Source organism: Magallana gigas, chromosome 10 (genome assembly GCF_963853765.1).
Source record: "Magallana gigas chromosome 10, xbMagGiga1.1, whole genome shotgun sequence".
NCBI classification, from domain to species: domain Eukaryota; kingdom Metazoa; phylum Mollusca; class Bivalvia; order Ostreida; family Ostreidae; genus Magallana; species Magallana gigas.
This window is the reverse complement of record NC_088862.1, coordinates 13,582,356-13,607,593: the sequence shown is the minus strand read 5'-3', so window position 1 is coordinate 13,607,593 and position 25,238 is coordinate 13,582,356. Positions and strand designations below refer to the sequence as shown.

At 34.3% G+C, this 25,238-nt stretch overlaps 2 protein-coding genes and 1 non-coding gene across 3 annotated transcripts; 1 reads left to right on the top strand and 2 right to left on the bottom strand.

The window, feature by feature from the left end:
• Positions 1 to 6,737: 6,737 nt before the first annotated feature.
• Positions 6,738 to 8,932, top strand: LOC105346235 (uncharacterized). Its single transcript, XR_010710250.1, has 2 exons — positions 6,738 to 7,708; positions 8,438 to 8,932. It is a non-coding gene; the product is annotated as an uncharacterized protein (transcript).
• A 1,290-nt stretch (positions 8,933 to 10,222) lies between these two features.
• On the bottom strand, positions 10,223 to 11,751 carry LOC105346236 (brorin). Its single transcript, XM_011454730.4, has 2 exons — positions 11,448 to 11,751; positions 10,223 to 10,528 (listed from the first exon to the last, which is right to left on the bottom strand). The coding sequence occupies exons 1-2, from the start codon at positions 11,707 to 11,709 to the stop codon at positions 10,269 to 10,271; spliced, it is 522 nt and encodes a 173-aa protein (XP_011453032.3). The 5' UTR covers positions 11,710 to 11,751; the 3' UTR covers positions 10,223 to 10,268.
• A 2,868-nt stretch (positions 11,752 to 14,619) lies between these two features.
• Positions 14,620 to 22,285, bottom strand: LOC105346237 (inhibin beta A chain). Its single transcript, XM_011454732.4, has 2 exons — positions 21,726 to 22,285; positions 14,620 to 16,709 (listed from the first exon to the last, which is right to left on the bottom strand). Exons 1-2 carry the CDS (start codon positions 22,027 to 22,029, stop codon positions 15,913 to 15,915), a joined length of 1,101 nt encoding a protein of 366 aa, XP_011453034.3. The 5' UTR covers positions 22,030 to 22,285; the 3' UTR covers positions 14,620 to 15,912.
• Positions 22,286 to 25,238: the final 2,953 nt, after the last annotated feature.

Here is a 25,238-nt window from a genome sequence, read left to right as displayed (position 1 = left end):
TACATCTTCGCTAGCCAAGGGTTTTCGGTCCACTTTGCTCCCCATAAACCCTTGGCGGATTTCATTACGAAAACTCGGTGACAAGCTTCGTTTTATGATTGGCTGCAGCTGCGAGTAGCTGATCCAATCGCAGTGCTTGTAAATATAAACTTAAAAAGAAAACATATGTGTGATCTTTGGTAAAACATTCGGTGCTTTTAATAAGTTGAGACACAAGTCCTCGTGTAGAGTGCCTCCCCAACGATGGTCTAACCAGATCGCGTTAAAAACCTATTTATTTTACTGGGATTGACCATAGTTCTAGAAACTTGTCGAGGCTCGCGTGAGAGCATGGGAAGTAAACATGGCGAAAGTTGAAGTTGCCTATATCTCGTTTGTATATACGTTCCTGCTTATGGTTATTGCTTTTAAAGGTTCACTGAGCTCTGTTTTATTTAATTTCTTTGGTCCGCAATATTCACGACAACGATACCTGATTTTATGGCATGAAAGCTTTCATATAAATCGGCGACTTTTTCACTCCCGGTACAGGTCCTTACAAAACACAATGAATAAAACATTCCGTGCTTCCCCTAGGTTAAAACTTAATTGTCATTTAATAGCATCGTTAATTATGTTCCGATATTCGGTAGTCAACATGTTTTCAAGTTGTATTAATGTTGTAGTGTGTATATTAACCCGTTGTTTAATTCGATTAAAATGTAAATATGCAAGGGGCGCAACTCAAGTTGCTCGCTAGATAGCGCCACAACATCGCCGAGTTTTCGTAATGAAATCCGCCAAGGGTTTATGGGGAGCAAAGTGGACCGAAAACCCTTGGCTAGCGAAGATGGTACTTTTAATGCTTTGTCAAAAGTTGAAAGTCAAATTTGGAGTTATAAGCAAGATACAAAGTTTGAAAATCTTTGTTTTGTATACAAAGTTCGAGCTTTGTTATTGTGTACGTATGTGTTTTATTGGTATAAGTCTCAATCAAATGTTGTTTTTTTCTGTTTATCATATTATCCATGAACACACTGAACCAGTTTTCCTTGTTTGCCACGATTCATTTGGTCAAAGAAATGGCAATTCCATCCTTTACATTATTTGTAAAAACAAATATTAGACTCGAGTTTTGTTTACATAACACTGATTTCTTACCTCTGTATCTCTCTTTTAACTTAACTTCTAAAATTCAAAGTTTGGTCGATCATTCAAAATGAGCAAGTAAACCATTTTGTACATAAAAAAAAGAAAAATAAATTGATCTTAAATCGTGTCCAAGTCCCTTTAACATATACAATAAATGTGCAAAACATTTTTATGGTGTTAGAATTCAGAACAATATTTCTTTCCGTCGAAATGATTTATCTGCAAATTGTTTCAATAAATACAGGTTCAATCATTTTTATTACTTAGGTAACAACCTACAGCTCGCGGTGGTAAATTTGTGAAGTATAAAGAAAAATATGAACCAAAAAAGAAATTGCCATTGCTAGGGCAGGGAATCAAATGAAATAGTTGTTGGTGAATCAGTTCAACCTCCAACCAAACATGCTAAAATCATTGGATGCCAATTATATCATCACTTCATTCGAATGGCAATAATGAAAAAAAATCTATAAGTATTGTTGTACAATGTATATGTTTGACATCTTTGCTTTTTGAACCAGTCAAGTTAACTACCCAACTAAGGTTTATTCATGGAAGGCTTTATGGGTTTTGGGATAAATTTATACAAAAAATAAAGAAGTTCTCTCAGAGTATCAATTTTCGTGGATAAAAATTAATTTCAAAGTTTCAAGGATATGTAAATTCGTGGCCAATGACCCTTTTAATTAAGGAATGAATTCAAAATGTAATTGTTTTATACGATATAAAATGGTTTGGGGCAGTTTACGCTTAATAAACCGCGAAGCGGTTTATAAAAAAGCGTAAACTGTTCCAAACCATTTTATATCGTATAGAACTAATAAATATTGAATTCATTGCTTATGATTTATTTTTTTTACTCTTCACTGTAGATAAAAACGGTCATTTTACTTTTAAAATGACGTAAAATTGCACAATTTTCAGACGTAATGTCAGGCGTATTGATCATACGTTTTTGACGTTAGTCTTACTATGACGTAGGCAGCATTCTTTATACGATATAAAATAATTTTTTAGCCAATCAGAAAGCGCGTTACAACCAGAATTAAATTATTACAAAATGTTAATAGAAATTGCACTTCAATGAACATTTAATTTCGTGGTTCAACTTAACAACGAAATCCACGAAAATTTGTATTCAACGAATATTCATGGAACCACAGTACTATATTTTAAAAAAAATTACACTGAAATAGATTATGTAGGTATTGTACATCGAACTCTTGTTAAATTTGCAAACGCTAGATTTTTTTTCAAATTAAGGAAAAAAATAGATGCATGTAACTCGTTTCATTATGCAATATAATCTGCTCGTTTGTGTTGTTATAAACTTAAATTAATACGAACAGAGTTGTCTTTCTTGCTCTGTTATTTAAAGATTCAAAGATATCATGCAAGACTGTCCTATTACTTATTAGGTTTGTTACTGACTGTCCACGGAAATATGTCAGAATCTTGAAATTCCATGAAAGGCAGGGAAATGTCTCAGGCATCGATTTTAGAAGAGGAGGAGGAGGAGGACCTACTTTCAGACCTACTTTGAAACGTTAAAAAATGACGAGAAAAAAAGCTAATCCTCAGAATCATAATTCGTTGGAAGGGAGTGGGTGGTGGTGTACAGTGCATGGTTTATATTAATTTTAATCAGTATATTAAATTGTTTCCGTATAATTGTTAAACACGGTTTAACAAATGTAGGAGAATTTCGTTCATATGTGATTCATATGTGATTTTTTACCCCCCAAAAATGAAAGACAGCTTACAGCATCACAATATTATCGAATCTAAGATATGATTTAAATACTGCACCTGTTATATGGTTTCAATAAATGTGTTCATATGTAACGGGAGTTACCCAAAGATAGTAATTCTACTACGATATTCGCTAAAAATAGCATAACATATTGATTTTTACCGTGCTCCTGCATGATAAGCAAAAAATACGTTACATTACACAATGTAGTATTAAACTCATAATGCAAAATTGCACTCTATGATAAAACAGAGCAACAAATAAAAAAAATCCCTTTGTTATTGTTTATTGAATGTATTAAAAAACGTTTTACTGGCACAACTGTGTCAGTGTCAACTTGGCCGAACTGGCCATCGGGTGGATAAACGGTGGAAGTGATATAATTACTACGGAATGCTGGGATCTTGTTCTGTGCAGACAGCAGAGAAGTTGTACATCAGGTGAATGTCACACTGACAGGAAGTGTAGCTGTTCAGATGGTAGGTCTCCCCGGCTTTGACAATATGCCCGTCTGGGGCTTTGCAGGTGTAACCTGTCAACAATGTCATTGAATGAAGAGATTAATCCAACTCAGACGAATTACTATGCCATGTTGTAAATTTTGAATTTACCGGGTGGCAGAAAGTATACAAAATTTACAACATGACGTAACCGGTTAATTCAAAATTTACAACATGACAACTCTGAGGTAAATTACGACAGTTGACAACCATATGTGAATTCAAAAGCTTTTTCGGGGTTGGGGTGGGGGTGGGGTTTAAGTAGATATCTCTGCTTACTGTGATGATCACCATCCTACTAAGCAGAAATACCTACTTAAACCCCAACCACCCGCATCCCTCCTAAAAGTTTTTGAATTCACGTATGGTCAGGTATGGGTCTTCCAATTTTTTATCATTAATATACACTAGGCAAAATTGCTAACGCACCACCTCTTTGATTGTTTTAGATCTGAACGCAACAAAGATTGATTAGTATATTATTTTAACAGTTTATAATAATACAGAAAATGAAACATCATTTGTTGTAATCTTATTGACCAGTTGCTTTGAGTACTGTTTATGAAACATTGGTACCCCCCCCCCCCATTATGTGATTCATATATCAATATCAGGCGTGGGCTCCATTTGCTCGTATAAATGAGATCTGTCTGTCTTTCCGCCTATTATTTACGCGACGCTTTGGAATTTTTGCTCGGTCCCTCACACTTCCGGTTTGCTCAAATTTCCGGCACAACCTTGCAATTGACGTGTGGTGCCTTTTAAACATTTTGGCTACCTTAAACGACATTTTTTTTATTTGATAAGCATGCTGTGTCATGTTTTAGCAAATATCACCGGTAATTGTACAATTATTAACATTTTTTCTAACCTCACTAAAGGAGCATTCTGCAGAGACCATACCAACGGCCAACTGTCCTGCCACGCTCTTCTGCGATCAAACGCGCAATACCCCGTCGGGTTTTTGTGAGGTTTTAGTAATGCATGCATCAATAATAAGATCACAAAAAAGAAAGTAAAGATTTACCTTTCCAAAAGAAGTGTGAGCACGATTTGAGCATTTTAAAAGAACAGTCTTGCTTCGGTTAACATTGCATCCATTTATCCGTTTAGACATTTAAATGTCTTACTTATAATTTAGGTGACTTATTTAAACATTAAATATATCTTTAAAAAATGTAATATATATCTATATATCAATAAATATATAAAATTATATTTTTTTTAAATATTTGAGAATAGTTTACATGTAATTTAGTAATAAAATTGATTTGGCACTCAAAGCATGAGGGAAATAGACAAAAGGATGATATACATATATAATTGCTGAAACAAATAGATAAAAAAAATGATCATTTCTTGTAGACTATTTTTGAAGTTAAATCACAATAATATAAAATGCAGAAAAATCCTATGTTAATACACGGGAGTTTGGTGGTCTCATTCAGATTAAAAATTGAGTATTCCAAATTACATGCATTGAGTAGAATTTAAAAACTTCTGAGCTTAAAACATCTCATTTTTTCATAGATATGAAAGAAAATGATATAAAACATGTATTCAATATAGAGTTTAAGTAGAATATTTGACACGATTATATACGATACATGCATTTTACATTTGAGTACTATATGTGACTGCCGTCACATATAGAAAAGGGTCCTCACATAGTTACTTTTTTTGTATATTCGAGTACCCATATTATATAATTCTATATGTCAGTCCCAGTGGCAACGCAAAAGCATATAATAAATTTTGTAACAAGTTAAATGAACACACACACACACACAAAGACCCATGAAAGTGTCCCTCTAACATATACTTAAAATAACTTTGATTTAAAAATATATTCAAGACCTACCGTTAGGACACGTTGGGCAACAGTTATCCTTTTCGTGAACGGGGTCTGCACATAGGGGGGGTATCAAGCATTCAGCAAACATGCACGTCACTTGACCTCTGTTGTTGCACATACAGCTCTCACAGGGGTTGGTACGAAACCACCCCAAGGGGTAAAAGGAACCATGGTAATAACATCCCGTGGCAAATGTTGGGACCAACAACTATGGAGTTAACAATTGCAAGTTGCACTGCCCGTAACCCAGCAAGAGCGCAAAAACGGCGAGTCCTATCATAGTGGTATATGGAGGATAGCAATGAAAGATTGATCCTGTGTTGCCAAATATATAATGTAATTCTTATCTTAAATACGGAAATAGGCGAATTTAACTTGACTTACCAGGAACATTTTGTCGTAAACAGTCTATTTTTACTTCACCTACACAACCACACAATCAATTTGTAGACTAACATTGGTTCTTTTAATCAAGAAACAAACTACATTGCACTCTAAAATATAATAGTCCGACCTTTCAAATAATACATATAGACACAATTGCCAATTTTGGAAAGTGGTTTGGTAATGTCTCTGCAAAATTTAAAACAATGTCTGCTACTGGAAGCTTGCATTGCATGATGTCGGTAACCTAGCAAAAGGTCTTTTAATATTGTGCGATTCTACAGTGGTTTAATCTGAAAGATTTGTGTGCGTTTATCAAGACGTTGTGTGTATTTGTCATGATGCGGTTTGTATTCATCATGGTACATCATATAATGTGAAACATACACGCATTATTTTCATTTTGTGGTGGGGTTTTTTCAAAATATTTTTAAAAACACAATTAAAAATTAGTTAACAGCATGCACAATTGCCCATTTTTGGAAAGTTGTTTAGTAATGTCTATGCATTAACAATATATGTTGTTGCAAATTATATTTATTTACTGGAACCTTGCTGTGGATAATGTTATGGCCCTTGGCAGGCCAGTATGGTCGAATAGCAATACTCGTAGTTATTAAATCTTAGAAAATCGTCTTCTCTTCTCCTATAAGCATTTGAAAAAAAAACTAGATGCATGATTATAATGTTCATAAAACACTCTTTCTTAATAGTACGAACGTCATGGCCCCTCTAGGTAAAAAGTTTGAGGCTTTTGAGCAGGGCCAATATTATGGCCATATTGTAAGAATTTTTTTAGTCTTAGAAAATCTTCTTTTCGGGATGATAAAATTGAATCCATGAATTCGATGTTCATGAATCCACTCTGTGAATCTACCTAACTTTTAAAATTTATAACTTCTATGTTAGGGATTCGGGCCTTTGGTAAGACCAAAATGGCCACATACTGAAAAAGTAAAATTTTTCTTGATCTATACACGTACTTTCACAGCCGAGAGAAATAAACTAAACTAAATATTGCCCTCTTCTTAAATTGTGAAATTCAAGAAGAGGGCATTTTTGGATTCACTTGGCAGTCTTTTTGGGGGTGGGGGTGGGAGTGTTTCGGGGTGGAGTGAGAGGTGACAAATATGACCACATATTGCACATATACATATGTATTTTAGTAGGTCAATTAGGTCACTCGGCTAAACCATTGCCGTTTTTGGCCAGTTGTTAGCGTGCAGTTCTAAATAGATCTTGAAAACTACCAGGTCAACATTAAACTCTCTTGCCTTCCTAATACTTTATAGCTGAAGAGGATAAGAAAGTGTGACTTAGGTCATGGGTGCAAACATTAAATAATAAAAGCGGGGGTAATAGCCAGATGAGTCTTGGATTATGAATTATGATTTAGAATCCAAAATGAAGCTTTAAATTCAAACATGCGAGTCCCTGACATGTATATCTACTAAAGTACATTGATAAAGAAAATGCATCGTACTAATACGTTATTTGTGATCCCTGGGTTATACTGTCGGAAATAAATAAAGGCAATTCTATTGGACGTACGCCTTCACACGATAAACGATGATCAAGGAAGTGAACTTTTTTCTATCAGTGCGCATGCCCTCCTATATCAGGAAATACTACTGTATGCACTCCCGAATTATATACATGTATATAATTAGAAAAAAGAAGTCCAACGTCTTATCATTGACAACGACCGACGCTCAACTGTATATAATATTTATAGTAGTGATTACTTAGTAATTACAATGGTATGCTTTAAGTTTCGTTGCATCGTGATGATGTCTCCATTCTTCGTCCCGGGCGTTCTCAAGCTATGTGATTCCGCCGAAGTTTCAACCAAAAACTCTTCTTCTTCCTATGGCCTACCAATCTTGCGAAATCAGCCAAACTGGTGCTCTAATGGAGGAGAACGAATACCTATGGGATCTTTGTTCGAGATCACTCCTTGCACCTATTGTGTCTGCAAACCAGGAGGATACTGGGACGAATGCAGGAGACAGACATGTCCCAACTATTATTGCGATTTCTTTGAATTTCCTAGCTCTGATCCATGTTGTCCAGTTTGTCGTGCTGGTTGGTATAATTATCACATTAGCAGAATTTAGAATCAAGTATTCTGAGGAAAAGTTTAAGAAATGTTTTATTTTTTTAAATTGATGCAAATCATATTTAAACTCGAGGAAAATAAAATGAAAAAAAAAAAAACTAAACCAAAAAAAAAAATAAATAAATAAAAAAAAGTCCCCCCAAAACCTATAAATAAAACAAAACAAAGAAACCCCGAAACAAACATAAGTAAACAAAAATATATTTTCATAAGACAATGTCATGACGGTCAGATGCAGTGTAAAATTTTATAGAGGAGGCAAGTTGTCTGAAGTTGACGAGCAATTCCTATATGGCAATTTTGCATGAAATCTAGTTTTTTCATACTAATTTAAAAGTATATTATTTGAAAGCAGGGATGTCACTGATTAATGCTATGCATGCTCGGATCCAGAAAAATTTTCCCGGGGGGAGGGGGGGGGGCGAGGGATATTTAACTTTGTCACGGAGGTTCTGGTGCATATTATTGGTAATTTTACCAATTTTACCGCGCATGCAATCACTAGTATAATTACACGCAAAACATCATGAACACAATCATTATAATTTTTGCTCGGATGCTCTTATTGAAGATTATTATTAAATTAATAATAATTCTTAAATAACTTACACAGTTCGTGTCTTAAGCTAGTTGGATGCTCATGATCAGTAGTTATTAAATATATAAAAGATCTATAATAATTTTATTTTACATAGCCTACAACTGTACAGCCCCGGATGGCGAGATTGTGATGTACAAAGAACCATACTTCATGAACGAAAACGAGGTTTGCCATTGCTTGGGCAGGGAACCAAATGATACCACTGTGTGTGTACCAGTCTATCACACAACTAACGTTGCCCCTGTTGTTGGGTGAAAAAAAGTCGAATTATTGAGAGTTGTATTATCAAAATATACAGATAATAAAGAAAAATCAAGAGTTGTTGAACATGTACATTGTACTTTTACAATGAAAAAAAACCCCCGGAGTTTGCTGTTAGTGATTTTTATTGATTTAGATAATTATAATTTTGTTGATAGTTCTCTGTGCGCATGTGAAAAAGGTTCAAGACATTCATTGTCATTTTTGTTGTAAAAAGAAATTGTTAGCACAAGTAATGGTGTTTTATTTTTTTTTTAATAATTCATGATCAGATATCAGACATAAAATCATATATCACTGATGGATTGCTTTTCATCGTGTGTTTCCCCCCCCAAAAAAAAATCATCTAAGAGATTAAAATGTTGTGAAACTTTATCGTTTGTACCTGTGCAATAAAAAAAAACTATATTGTTCACATGGACTTTTATTTATTTAGATACAATACTTTCATTATAATACTTTAGGAGATGATGTAATAAATTTTGGAACATTTATATTTTATTTCTCTTTTCTATTACTATAACTTCATCGGAACCGGGGGGGGGGGGCTACTAGGGGGCTTAGTCCCCACCTCCGCCCATTTTTTTTCAAAATGATCAAAAACATTTTTTGGTTGTCAAGAATTTTGATCAACCCCCCCCCCCCCCCCAAACTTTCAATTTTCTTCCAACGACACTGTTCTATGAAATTCGAGCGTAAAACAAGGGATTTTTTGGTTAATGTATTTATTCAATGTATCATTTATTTATTCATTTTAGCATTTATTAGTTAGTGCATCGAATTTAGAGAAGTATTTGTAGAAAAGTTACAAACTGCATGCATTTATGTACAATGAACTGCCAATACTGTATAAGTTGTCCCGCTTATCCTTCACATTGATAACAAATTGGAAGTTTTTTTGGGCTTGTTGAGAAAGAGTTTGTAAAAAGTATATATATATGACACACGAAACATAGGTTTCCGTTCAAAAAAAAAACATGGTTAAAATATACATGTACATCGTACAATCAATATGTTATTTATATATACATGTTCATGTAATAGTATACAATATTATTGTTTTTTGTGATTTACTAAAAACAACAAATTGTTTCAGTTTGCCTGTAAGTAATCTGTTATATATATTATCTCATGGAATCCCTTTTTATCGCCCAAGATCGAAAGAATCATGTAACGTTCTATCTTTTATGCGGATACATCTTATTTACATAGTGGAACTTATTACTTAGCGAGTGTGAGAATTTGGCGATAAACAATGTCACGTGATATGTGAATCTGCTTGTCTTCTTCATATACATTATACATATCCCTCTATTGCACCAAGGTCCAACCATTCTATAACATTGAAAGGCCACAATCACAAACCGGAGAGAAACTGCACCGTTACTGGGTATTCAACATCATGGAAAACGCGTCAATTCTCACAATTAAAGACTTTCAAGGTTATCAATTTAAACATAAATCGGCTGGATACTAGTATGTGTCGTTTTTATTCAGTCTTGTTGTAAAGTACTCAAAATCATCGTCTATTTTCTTTATTCTCTTTTGCATAAAAAGAGACGGCTCAGATACGTTAAGGGATATCATCCTTTGTAATTTGAGTTATACAACAAAACAATAACCCAAAACTATTTTAATTGCCCATCGTATATATACAATTAAATCTATCGGCCTTTTGCCGGATAATACACTGTGTCAGGATCAACCGGGGCGACCTTGGGTGGATCAACATAGGAAGTGACGTAATAGTACGGATTGTTGGGATCGACGTGAGGTACATGTACTGGGTCAACAGCCATGTGGGTACACACGGCCATGTAGGAACCAAAATGGCGGGTATCACAGTAACATTTCGTGTAGCTGTTCATATAGTAGGTCTCTCCGAGATTGAGTAGATGTCCGTCAGGGGCTTTACAGTTGTGACCTGTCAAACAAATCAATAAAGAGATTGATTTTTATATCGGCTAATCCAAGGACTATTCCGGGAGAGGGGAGAGTCGAATGTTTACGATACCTAAATGTGAATTTAATAAGTCTAAGGGTTATCCGGGCCCTTGCTCCTGTTAAGGTCCGCGCGTGTCTTATCCTGAAGTTAACCAAGACTGAATGACTACATTTTTTTTTAGAAATATAAATCGAATGCGGTCTTGGTTATTCAGACGCTTTTCTTCTGCAAACCTCTGTCAAGAGTTATCGTTCCCGCTACAACTTTGGTACACGTAGCAGGCCAATATGGAGAGAAAATTTATCATGTCTTGAATGTCTTGAATGGAACCCTCCTGACGTTTACCATTTACGTTTATTCTTAGTCCGTGGATACAGCCCCATGTTTTGGTATTGTAGTCATTTAGCACGAAGCGTATCCGATATATTTGAGTTCTGTTATGGTTTTACATGTAAATAAATGTAATAGGTACTACATAATTTAGAATTGAGTATAATTATTTTCATTATATCACAAATGAGCTTGTAACCTCATTATATTATCATTTCATAGGCATACTGACACAGAACTAGCAAGTAAATGAATGTACAATCATGTATAAAGGAAAATAATCATGGAAGGTTGTTCAAAATAAAGTTCAAGTACCATGTACATGTGTGTGACCTCTGATTAACAGATAGTATTACGATAAACTAAACAATATAATATCATATGATATTATAAATATGAAATATACGATTTACACTTGGTCTTGGCTATGGTAACAAAGCACAAAAAACGTTTATTTTCAAACATAAAAACGTTAAAATTAATATGTTATATCTAGATTTTGCAGTTTCTTCATCAAATGTAGAAAAGTAATATTGGTCATGAAAATTTCTTAGAGTTTCATATTTACCATTAGGGCATGTGGGGCAACATTTGTCCTTCTCGTGAACGGCGTCCGCACATTGAGGTGGTGCGCAGTCAGCGATTGCGCACATCGCCTGACCGCTGATGCTGCACTGACAATACTCACAGGGGGTGGGTTTAAACGACCCCACGGGGTAATAGGAGCCTTGATAGTAACATCCCGCGGCTGAAGGCGTGGTCAACTCCAGCGGAAACAGGTCGCACTGTGCGTAACTCAGCAAGAGCGCGAAAACGGCGAGTCCTATCATAGTGACCTACGGGAGATATGAGTGAACGATTGTTCCTTATCAAGTGGGGGAGTGGTTCTATGGTATTATTGATATCTTGTTATGGTCACGTTCTTTTATCAGTACACATGACGGGTTTGGATGTTTAGAGAAAGAGCTAGAGCCACGAAGCATCAAAAATTTCCCTATCATAAAATATCACCTTAATTTGGTGAAATATAGGGTAGAATCTTAGCTTTCCATTACTGTTTTTCTTTTTTCGATATCTATCATACTTTTTTATAAACGGAGTTTACAATATGGCATTGTTTTGATGATAAAATGTAGAACAGACGTCATTTTTGTTTAGTAACGTCATGAAATGATAAAACTACGTATGACATGAATCTAATGAAGGGCAAGCTACCCATTATAATTATAATAATTCTATTATGAACTAGAGAAAAAAACACATGCAAAAAATTATTTTAAAAAACCGGAAAAGGGTAAAAGATCTATAGATAGTTAAAACAGAGGCAATGAATCTATAAAGTATGAACAAAAATGGCAAATCGGTTTACTGAAGTATAATTTTGGGAATGACGGAAAATGTCAACAATTTCAATCGCAAATAAAAAAAAATCACCAATGCTTCTAAATAATTACAAAGTAAAGCCGCCGTCCAAATAAAAAAAAACTAAAATAAAAAATAGAATCCACATCATCAATATAGACTCTATCATCAAAACATGTTGTTTTTTCGTTTTATAAAAAAAACTCTTAAAAATCAAAACATGGGTCAACGCCCGTAGAATGTCAAAAACGCAGGGTGTTTAAAGTTGAAATGCTTTAAAGTTAAGACTTCAATTGCAGCAGATAGAGCTATGCCTCTAAGCGTTATGACCTTGAAATGTAAAAAAAAATACCTGTTAGTTGTTGGTGCTAAAATCATCACCCCTAACCCGATTTTTCGTTTCTGCCGGTGAAATCCAGGAAATAAACAGAGGTATGATAGCGAAGAAGGAGGGATTAACCAGAAATGAAGGGTGAATTATCATTTAAGAAGGACAGAATAAGCGAGATGTATCATGACGAATAACAACGCATTCAGAGTTTAATAGATCTGATGTTTCTCCTAATGAATTATCAAAGATCCTATAACTAAACAATCGCAATTTGTAAGGTCGAAATAAATGTTATTATTAATATTGTAATGCGAAGAGCTCTTTGCTGTTATATCTAACTCGGAGGGATTTAGCAATCGATTATCGGTTCATATAAATATCTTCAAATTTATTAGATTCACTTCAAAAATTCAAATTGACAAGTTATAAACACAGTTATCAATATAAACCAAATTATGTTTGATAATTTTTTTTTTACCAAAAAGTATCGGGTTTCTTTTTTAAAATTTAACATAACCTCATTCCCTTAACAAATACGTATATAGTTTTGCTTATCATATATAATTGAACTGACTTAATTTATTAAACATGAAAAGTATATAGATCTCAAACCTAGCAATAATTAGCTCTAACTCCCAATTCTTTCCGTTAAAACAGCTTCTTATAGCTCATGTTCAAGGTTGCTTCTCGCCCTGCTTTGTCTTCACAATATCGATATCAATTACGTGTATTACATTGTAAGTCGAACAAAGTTTATTATGTTAATCTTTGATTGTCAATCAAAACTATATGATACAGATATTCGTTAGAACATTTTTTTTACATGAAGGTAGGGTGGGGTGGGGTGGGGGGGGGGGGGGGGGTAATAAGACGGAGTAAATCCAAAACCCCATCTCTCTCTCTCTTTCTCTCTCTCTCGCTTGATATGCAATTTCTTTTCTTTTTTTCTGTGTACTTTATTCCAAAGTGGAATGATTAATTCTCAATGAAAAACACTCATCTCCTCGCAAAATAGAATCCACCAATTTATCATCCCACCTGATTTTAACCAAGTGGTTTAGGTTATTAAAAAGAGCAACATTCAATTAACGCAAATGTTTATTTTAAAGCCTCAATTTCTTTGGTTTTTTTCTCGCAGCAGCCATTCTTACAAGTTTTGTACTTTGAAGAGAGAAGTGATCTCCTGCTCGCTAGTTTATTGCTTCCCAGGGGGTGGGGGATATATTCTCTGCCTCTCTGGGTAATATTTAGAAGCGAGGTCTATTTTTTTTTTATTTCCTTCGCAGAGTCAGCATCATTCTTTCTTCCATCACAGCAGCTATATTGCAATTTGCCTGCACTATTAATGTTTTTTAATTTAGCATTATATCGCTGCGAAAGTTTGGTAATTATTCAATTTAAAAGAGCTTGACTTTTCCCGAAATACAATAAGAAACCTCTTCAGCCGCTTACCTATTATTACGTTTTATTTCGGTTATTAAGATTTCAATAATTTGCAACGCTAGTAATTGATGCTGCAGACATCTATATACAATGTATGAACTTTGTAGTTGTATGCACACAATAACATTATGTAATCAAGTATTATGATGCATTTATCTACTAAAGATGAGCTCATATTACGACAACAAAAGAAGGCGAACCAATATCTTTGCAGAGCAGTAGAAACACCTCTAAAAAAATCATGGCATTGACGCCCCCACTATCAGATAATTAAACAGCTTTTACCGATTCTCAGACAAAGCATGCAACTTTTTGCGGGGATCTGACATTTTGGAACAATGGTTAAAAGACTATGGGGATATTCCTTGTACATGTAATCATTTATACAGTCGACCCACAACGTGGGAGGGGTAGGTGGTGATCGAGGGGACAAAGCAATACAAATGACATTGAGCCTCTTACAATTGTGATTCTTGCATGTTAATTGATCCAACAAAAAGGTGATAACGAAGTCTATGCGTTCATAACGGTGTGACATTTAGGGGTGGAAGGGGGATCTAGGTAAAAAAAAAATGGTGTCGGCATGTAACTATGCATAAATATGCAGTTTTTGAACTGAATTTTATTTTTATTGAACTCCATACATGTATATACATCAACGCCATGTTGTTCAGTTAAATAGAGATACTTTAAATCTAAAAATCAAAATATTTTTGCAGTACATTTTTTAATTTTATGTTACATAGGCTATAAAATCATCTGCAGTTATAAATAATTATACATGTGCTTTCTGAATCTAACATAAAAAAGTTCATTTAATACCTTCATCCTCAAGCTCAAAGTAAATTAGACAAAAAGGTCATAAAGATTGATTTTTCATGTAAAAAAATACATAATTTGGACCAAAAAATGAAAAGGTACATTCATCGATGTCACAACGACGACATTAAGCATAACTATCACCATGGCAACATACATTTATGACTGTGACCTTGAACATTCAGAAACATCGTCAATGATGACGTCATCGATTCATAAAACAAGCAAATTTTTACCCTGGCCTCGCTGAACACTCACATTGTTGCCAAAGTCAAAACAAATAAATAATGGCGGCTTAAGATGTGGAGATCAAAGAAGTTTCCTACAAAGTTTTATGTATATTTAGAAAACATTGAAATCAGACAACAAGCTTGACGTAAACAAAATGGCTTAATACAAAGACGTACACATTATGACGTAAACAATATTCACTACACGGGACGGAACCTAAATATAACACCGGTTTACATGTTCATGTAGGCATACACGTATCATCAAATCATACCCGTATTGCAGACCTCCGATTGGCTTCCCTACCTTAGACAGAATTAAAAAAAAACCCACAACAACAGAAATATCTGCCATAGAAACTGCTTTTACATTGTCTTATCTGTAGTTTTACTTTCTGTTTCTATTCCTTACCTGTTTGACGTATTAAAATCTAAAGTGTAAAATATTTCTTCTGACTTAAATGTTTTGTTTAATTACTATTTTCTAAATGTACATGGCCTAATCTAACACCTTCCAAAATCACACATGCAGTTCACCCTTCAAAAAATTTCTTATATTCAGATATTGTTTAAAGACTTTGTACATTACCGAGTAATATTTTTAATAAAATCCATTTTTTTTTTTCAATTCAGAAGATCTCAGATAATGTGACGAGCATTGGGAATGTGTTAAAATATGTTGCAAATTAACAAAGATATACAAAATCAAAGTACTGATATGTAAAGCATCTGTCGAAAGCATACTGTAGCGACTTTTTGTAAATCAAATTACACTTAACAATAATAACCATTGACTAGAACTTAAATTACAATTAATTTAACAACAAATTAACTTGAAAATCCCCTTGTCATGAGCAGCCACATTCGGTAACAATCATTTTCGGAAGTTCGTTGATTATCACGGCTCCGGTTTTGTCAAAGTACATGATACGTAACGATTTGTGCTTCCGGTCCGTGCAGTGATATGTGTAATTATAGCCTCGGTTCCAATCCGAGCCGCTATTGCAGCCTCCGCTACAAACATTTGTTTTAAATGAAGGAGGGGAGATAACCCAGTCACTCCATCCGACTTCTGCAAAGGAGAAAACAAGCGGCAGCTTACAACACTGATTTGTTTGTTCACATCTATACGTCTCTCTTCGGCTCCGGAACTTTACCTTTGTATGTATAAGTAGAAACGGTCTCGTGGGACTAAGCCTCCGCTTCTTGCCAAGTGTTCGGGACCTCATGCGCTGTCGTTTTCTTTTGCTTTTATTTGTTTTTGTGCGTTTCCGCTTTCGCTTTGTGCCATGTAAAAGGACCAATTTGGCAAACCTTTTGCAACCCCTACAGCGGATGTGCAATTTGATGCTCGCATTATCAGACAACAGGGCTCTCTGAATTAGATATTTTGGCAAAAACAGTTTAAACCAATTTGTTCTAGAAATTCTAGCCTTTTTCCTGGATATTTGTTGAACGATACGGCCTCTGTCATCCACAGTGCTTAAGATGAGATTGATCCGCTGTGACTTCACTTTTCTTTTCTTTTTCTTATTCTTGCGTCTTTTGAATTTCACTTGTACTAGGACACTCGCACTCTGAATTTCATGAGTTCGGTTGTCTCTCGTCAGCGAGAATTTGAAGATGTTGTCACTCGGTAAATTCTCTAGAAAAAAAAACACAAGAAAAGAAAATTACTTTTTTAATGTGACTATGATAGGCTTCGAAAAGAATTCATATAGTTTGGAGGGCTGGATGGTCTAGGTCACTCTTATATTCTATTATTCTAACTGAGAGGAAGTGCTGCTCTGTCTGTGTACATATATACAGAGAGAGAGAGAGAGAAAGTTAAAATTTCAAAGCTAAAATATTTGGTTTTCTTATCCACTAAATTAACAAAAAATATTATAGTTAAAATTCTACCGTAGATCTGATAGTTAATGTATTGACCATTCAGTCTAGAACCTTAAAATCAAATAAATAACCACAGAATCAAAGGCTCCCCAACACATGTAACGTTATGAATGTATGGCGTTTGAATGGGCTTTATCGACAAGTAGGCGTAATAGAAATAGCGAGGGGGGGGGGGGGGGGGTAAGGGATTTTTTTTAGGGGGGGGGGGGTTATGTATAGGGGTAAGGGGTTTGATGGATAGGTAATTGAATTAAAAATGGCGAATCTGTCTGATTCTCCTGATAATCTGCATATGATATCATTAGTAACCATTTGAAATTAATGGTAAGCTTTAATGTTTGGCTTGTACCGTCAAGATTTGGCATACTAAAGCGTTCGTCTTTAAACACAGGTGTATACGAGGCATTTATCATCAAATCGCTTGGGCTTTCTTCTTGTAATTTTTTTTTTAAAAAAACCAAACAGCGCAATAAAAGTTTCCTGATGGGTTTTCATCGAAAAGGAAAAAAAAAGAATTCTGTATATATCTTATGTAATCCTTCCACGTTGAGAATTAAAGCACTATATTATATATATTGAAATGCTTTTATCTAAATGGTAGACATAACAATGAAATCAGAAGAGAACAGATACATGATAAACCGAGGATTAAATTCGAGAATATTGTCCTGGATTTAGTAACATTGGCTTCTGGCAACAGTGACGTTGCATTAATACTGTGGTTTCACCAATTTTCGTTGAATACCAATTTTCGTGGATTTCGATTTTAAGTTGATCCATGAAATTAAATATCCATTGAAATGCAATTTCTATTAACATTTTGTATTGATGGGGTCATTGGCAACGAATTTACATATCTTTGAAACTGTGATTTTTACTTTATCTACGAAAATTCATACCCTTGAATATTAATGAAACCACGGTATAAAAATTATATTTTGAATTTGTGTTTTATAGTTTTTGTGTCGATTTATTAATATTAAAATTTTCACCCAATTTTTGGTGGATCGAATTTTGTCTTCCCGTTAGCTTTGATGTAATCACGCAGTATTTAGGTTTTTTTTTTTTAAAAATGAGTTCATGTAAAACATATCAATTTGCGGTTATCAAAATATTTTTAAGAGGCCTTGGTTTTTATATCATATCAATATTGAAATATTTTGGTGTAAAAAAATTGATCAAAGACCAAAACACGTTGTTCTGTGGAATTTTTTATTTGGATTTTTTGCACCAGAAACAAGTTTGACTTTTCTTCTGAAGAGAAAAAAAAAATAAAAAAAAAATTGTTTTGCTTTAAAATGTTGCAAGTATCAGTTTTCACGATAAAGTTTTGGAGTATCGTCTCAAAACGACTTGTATCAGAATTTGTTAATTTATCTACCATCACAAATCATTTAAAACAGCATCTCTTTTTTGAAATTGAAAATTCGACCCGGAATCGATCGTATCTGACATCGCCGAACACAAGACGTTACAATAATGTAACAAATTACTCCTGCATGCTTGAAAAAGCAATCAATTACGCTGGAACAACAAAGCTCCTTCTAAATTTAATTTCGAGAGCTAATTTTAATTTCTTCAAACAATTGAACAAATATCAGGATGAACTAGACAGGGATTTAAAAAAAACCTCAATTTGGCATAGTCGCAGGAATTCCAGGTTATTTATAGAACACATGTTTAAGATATACTTCAGATAACTGGCACGGAAAACATCCCCGTTCTAAAGTTGATTGGCATAAATTGGATCTATTGGAAATATCTAATTGAACGCATTTGCTTTTGTGTGGTTGAATGTATACATTTTAAGATCTGTTTAAATTGTAATCACATAAAATGATTTCATCTCTGCGAGAGATTTATTTTTACGCAATTCATATTTTGTCAATAAATTTAGATGATGCGTTCTGAAAAATAACGGGAAGTGACGTCAGGCTTCTAACGAGTAGGATGGACCAATCACATGTGCTGTTAATTGACATGCAGCTTTTCAATTAAATCCAAAAAGACTTGAAACTCACAGAGATAGATGCGAGTTGAATTATTATGTAATGTTGCTCTTTTCGACCCCGTTTTTTTCCAACCCATTTGCCCCAATTAACATTTGGCAAATTTAAAACGGTGCTATTTGAAAATGATAGTAATATTTGGAATTCCTATTTTATCATAACTTTCTTTTAGAAATTTTAAACGGAGCGAAAAATTTACAATCGTGAGACCCAGAAAAAAATTTACTCTTTGACTGTGTAACATTATATAAATTGACACCCCTCGAAAACCATTGTCAACCTCCGCTTCGCGTCGGTTGACAATGATTTTCTCGGGGTGTCAATTTCAACTGTTACCCTCCCAAACAGGCACTATTTATTTTATTATACTGAATTTCTTAATTTTAGAGATTTCTTTTCTGCTTTTATACTGAAATGACGTGAATTTCACGGCAAACCGTACGCGCATAATTTACGCGCATGTAACAATTTGTTGTGTTACCCGTTGTCAAGTGTTACTAAGGCTGAGGGTAATAGAACGGATTATCAACTGCGTCTTAACCAATCAGATTTCATTATTTAACATGAAAGTATAATAAAATGATTTATCAAACAGAACTGTCTACTTATTTTACATGTAATATTTTCATTTTTGTTACAAATACATAAAAATACAAAGGTAAAGTTTACTTTCATGAAATTGAGGACTCCAGTATCAGCTAATTTGTAACGTCGATAAATTGCATGTGCATGTATATCTGGCATTGTGAACTATTTCTGGTATATAGCAATGACTATACACTTTGAGTGTTGACTCATTACATTATACCATGTAAAGCGGATTTAACGAAACAAGTACATGTAAGTAACGAAATTCTGCTTAGACTGAACTAAATTTAATTGGCTGAAGATTTAAAACCTGCCATTCACTTATCAGTTATAACAGATCTTTTTTTTAGTGCCCGTGGCAATTAAGATGTATCACATCCTTTATTCTTATTTTGTTATTCGTAAAATTAAAAAAATTAAAATGATACGCTATCAAAATCGAAAATCTATCTTAGTTACCCCCCCCCCCCCCCCAAAAAAAAAAGCTTTAAAATTGAACAGTCTTCATTTACAACTATTGGATGAATTAACAGACCACACGAGTTTCAGCTATCTTTAATCGTACATCGGATTGTGAGTTTTTTAAATGAATAAATATAAAAACAACAGATAGTATACATAAAGTAAAAAATCAAATAATCATAATACACCTTCGCATGAAACATCAGTAAAATGACATTGAACTAAATTGAAAAAAATAGTTGTTTCAAGTAAACTGAAAAACTTAAAAAAAAAATTTCATATACAAAGTTGAATCGAAGATTATGAAGAGCCAATATCTTATAGCGACCATTAGTGTCAATTACTGTTTTGGATAAAAAAAACCCTCCTAATTATGATGAATGGTGTTTTGAAATGCTTAAATTGACACATATGTTCTCTCTCTGTGAAATGGAATCTGTCATTGCGGGCTTGCTCAGTTAGATTGTAAAATTAGAATGTATTTCAGTTCAAACTCCGGATTAAATTTTCAAGAGTCATTATCGTCGATATTTAATCAGTACATGCGCGGATCCAACAAAAAATTGCCAAGGTGAGTCCGCGGGATGATAATAAAATGTTTCCGCGGGGGGGGGGGGGGGGGGTCCGAAGGGGGTGGGGGGTCCGAAGCATTTTTACGGTAATGCTACATGTACCATGTAAATTTAAGAAAGTAAATTCCCCATGGGCGAGGGGGAATTCCAGATTAGATCCGCGCATGCAGTATTTCAACTCCTACTTTAGATGGAGATTCAACGTCCTGTGTTTTATTGACGCCGCAGGGGTGACCACTGTTATGTTTGGGGGTGAGACTATGGGGTGGGTTGGGGGGGGGGCGGGATGAATGGCGGATCAGAGTTAGACGCTTAGAATATTTGTCATAAACTGTTTCCCTCACTATAGATACAGTACATTGGGAAAATTCGAATGCTGTGGTTTTTAATTTGAAATTTAAACAATAGTGAAATTTTGAACGGCGTAATGAGATTGACAGTAACCTTGATGGATGGTAATAAAATCGTCGTAGGTTTACCAATGTAAGATGGGAAACAAAATAGTAGAAACATGGGAGATAAACCAATCTATAATAAATAAATCCCCCTGTGAAAGAAAGTTGCCTCGTCCAATTTTTAATAATGTTAAGCCCCAGGACCAGATTTTGGCCCTATAGGTCTACAATGTACGTAAGGGCTGTTTTAACGAAAACTGCCGAGTCCACCCTCTACAATGATACCCCCAAAAATCGTTAATTTCATTTACGAAAACTAAATTACACCTTGTTCAAATATAGGGAAATAAATAATTGCATTATCGTATTGAGTAGACATCACATTAAAAAAAAGTATTAAAAAGTGAATCGGTTTTATACTTGCATGTCTATAAGAGATACATGTAATTTATAATAGCATTGGTGTACATAAGTATCAAATCATATTCGAATCGACATTTAATTAGCATTTGGTATTTGTCATTATTACATGAACAATTTGAGTCTTCCAAGTTTGAAGCTTTAGAGTCACATAACCGATATTTTCAGACCTATGGTTTGAAAAAATTAAGTAAGGAGACAAGCTTTTATGGCCCCAAAAGTGACTCAAAATAATATTTTGCGAACAAAAAATGTTTTATTTGCAATCTGTTAGTTAGTTTTTACAGTTATTTATATCTATACGTCTTGAACATCTACTCACCAACAGGCTCTGAGAAAGAAATGATTTCTTCAATTTCGGAAACGAAACCGGTGTCAGTTTCCGTTTCAGTCGCCGGCAATGTAACGTTTGGAGTTTTGGGCAACGTGTTTCGCATCGTTTCAAGGGGGCGTCCGAGGTTCCGTAATATAGAATCCCTGATGGATTGAATGCTACGACTTCTGTCCAACCTTGTTTGAAAATCTAGTTCACTTCCGGGAAAACTCGTCGCCTTGACACCGAACAGGACGAAATAAAACCAAAGGCAGTACGCCCCGTACAACTGGGACACGAGTCTCTCTTTCATTTTTTTTTTAGGAATGTCGCTAACAAGAGGTACTGGAATATTTCAGAGTCTTTTTTTTAGCAAAACGAAAAGAAATAAAAATCCCAACTATCTTTCAGAGTCTTTTTTCGCCTTTAATAAAGTAAGCCCGATTTCAAAGTAAACAGAGAAAGAGCTGCTGCATTCATCTTGGAATAACTGAGCTCAGGACGAAGGCTAAGCTAGTGTTGTCTGCTCAGCTCGCTCTATCCCAATGAAAAGATGTCAATCCGCGCGCGCTTTTAATAGACGTCTGCTGCTTTCGCAGAAGAGGGGAGATCGCGCTGGATTTACTTAAAGGTTACAGTAAACGATTCCTGTTTACGTTCGCTGGAATGTTAGTTACCAAAAAAAAAATGAATATTTGTTTATGCATTAAAAAAATCATCGGAATAAAATAAACTTATCAGTAATATATTACATGTACATATTTCCATTAAAATTGGCTTTAGTAAAGAACCTATAACCTTTGCGGGTTTTTTTGGTCAAATTCAATAAAATCGGGCTTTTGATTTATATATCATACTAAAGGTGTCATGGTTTCGAGATGTGTAGCGTTAATCATAACATTTTTACCACTCAGCAAATGCCAATAGAATGCGTCTTATGAATAATACATGTATATTCATTTTTCAGTCGCAGTGTGAAATTTTTAGATGATTGTCTTTTTTATCAATTAAGCTTTCTATCTGGTTAACCTTTACATGCTTGAAGTTACACAGATGGAAACGAGTTAAATGTCAAAAAAGTTATTTTTAATGCTAGATTACTTTAATTATATAATAATTCAGGATCTGACCGTATAAGAAAGAAGATGTTATTGAAAAATATCAATCATGATTATTTCCAAGAAAATAATATTCTGGATAGGGGTTAACTTGGTGATTAAAATGGTGATATGTCAATTTGAAATACCTTTTAGATATTGAAAAGCTCGGATATTCATGATCGTACGCATAGATCCTATGGCTTATCGCCTTATTGCATAATCTGGATTAATGATATAGATACAGGGTTATCGATTTAAAAGAGCTGGGTGGTTGTGATCATTTTTAGACTAAATTGATCTCTTTTGCAAGAAGAGCTCTGAACAAAAGATACACGAATACTTTGAAATTTTCAAAGAGCTAAGCTTTGCTAAACTATATGGAATTTTTCTTCACTAAATAATAGTTTATACATGTAGCTAAAATTACCATATCTAAAAATTTATGGAACGTCTGATTGGTTATTAATTGACCACCCGGCATACTTAAAGTGATGAAGGCTTTTTTTTTTTTTAAATTAACTCCTAAAAGCATTGTCAAAGCAATAATCGGAACATTTTTGGTGCGTTGGTTACCTCGCAGTTCCGAATGTGCGAGATTCCCGATGAGTTCCACAAACAGATATACACAGAATCTTTCTAAGTTAATTGAATAATGGAATATATAACCATCTTATTAGCAAGGAGAATTTTCTGGTGATTTTTTTTATTCGGACGTGGGGAGAAAGGGGGAGGGGGTATCAAAACTATAGAGTAATCGATTGCCTCAATTATATAACAATGAAGTAGCATGATTCTTAATGTTCACTGGGTAACATGTATGAAGTCACAGTAAAATTCGCAAAATATACAAACAAACGAAATATTCACACAATTACAGAACGGTAAGAATTTGTTTTGTATCAGCCAAAGCTTCCACATGCATACATGTTTATAAGTTCTTAGATGAACCTTTGATCTCTAAAATCAAGAGTTGCAGATTTGGGTCACCTTATTCTGTAAATAGTTTATTTCAATCCATATTTCATAAAATTCTCATATAACAATTATTTTATTAGCCCAAGAATATCATCATGCTCGTTTTTTAGACCACATAAGAAAATCAAAACGTGATTTGTGAGAGATAACCTGATTTAAACCCCAATAAAACTACAAGGGAAAATATTAATTATGATTCAAACAAATCAATTCTTGACGTAAGTTATTTCTGAAAGGAAAAAAAGAAGAAAAAGAAATTGCCCGCCTATTAATTTTACGAGAAGACATGAAATTTCGGCAAAAATTTTTTAATGTAATAGTGCACATGCAATTTCTTCTTCCCTATTTCTTTTTACGAGTCTGGAAGTCTACTATACGATTCTGCCGAAGTAAATGTCAGCTTTAAATTGTCTGATTTTTGCGAGGAGGAAAACACAATTCGAATTAGTGCAGGAGGGTAAAAGTTTTAAAGATCCTATCGCAAGGATGAGTAGAAGACAAGACGCAATCAAACGTTGCTTTCAAGGTTGTCGAGAGGAGGAAATACCTGAACGCTATAAGCTTCCACGCATACACACACACACAATCCGGGACTGGAATTCAATTTCAAGGAAACAAAGCAGACACTTCACGGAAGAAATCTCAATTCGTAATTTTTTTAAAACTCGTTTTTGTTTTTTTTTAAATTTTCACCACCTTAAATTTTAACTAAGTTTTGTTGTTAAGACGACAAAAAAAATCTTAGACAAAAGAAAACAGAACATTTTAAAGGTGGAAACCAAACTAATTTTGAATTCTCTGTCTGCATGGTGTGTTTCCAGAGAGAGAGAGAGAGAGAGAGAGAAAGAGAGAGAGAGAGAGAGAGAGAGAGAGAGAGAGAGAGAGAGAGAGAGAGAGAGAGAGAGAGAGAGAGAGATTCTTAGGAATGGTTTCAGAAACCACAATCACCCCCAAATAAAATGTTTACTACGAGGAATTCAAAATGTAGAATGCCTAATTCAAAATAGCTTTAGTGCAAAAATACTCAGAAATGTTTGACCTTCTTGAAAACTTAAGCTTGTTTAATGCTAACAATTTCAAAAATGAAGAGCTTAAACATTGACACTCTCACTTTGTGTAAACAATAAACATTGTGATCTGAAAAGTTATGTAAGAAGCATATTTGAGTAGGAGTGGGGAGAACAGAAACCCACATAAATGGGTGGGTGGGGGGTATTAAATTGATAGCCTTGAAATTTTGTCATTATTGCAGCAACAACATATAAATATAGTTTTTTTTTCGGCTGATAACCTCGTTTTCTTGACATATCTCGTTTTATATTTCTGGCCTTGCGTAAAAGTCCTTGAACCGCAACATAGATATATACATATATTTATATCCAGACAGCAATAATACACAGACAGACAGACAAAACTGGGCATCTCGCTTATAATATAAAACGGAAAC

Excerpts from the sequence above, each read along its gene's own strand:
- LOC105346237 (XM_011454732.4), bottom strand. The coding sequence starts at position 22,029 with ATGAAAGAGAGACTCGTGTCCCAGTTGTACGGGGCGTACTGCCTTTGG. Across the intron at positions 16,710-21,725 it reads TTCTTTCTCAGAGCCTGTTG|AGAATTTACCGAGTGACAAC; the intron begins GTGAGTAGATGT and ends TTTTTTTTCTAG.
- LOC105346236 (XM_011454730.4), bottom strand. The coding sequence starts at position 11,709 with ATGATAGGACTCGCCGTTTTCGCGCTCTTGCTGAGTTACGCACAGTGC. Across the intron at positions 10,529-11,447 it reads TTGCCCCACATGCCCTAATG|GTCACAACTGTAAAGCCCCT; the intron begins GTAAATATGAAA and ends TTTGTTTGACAG.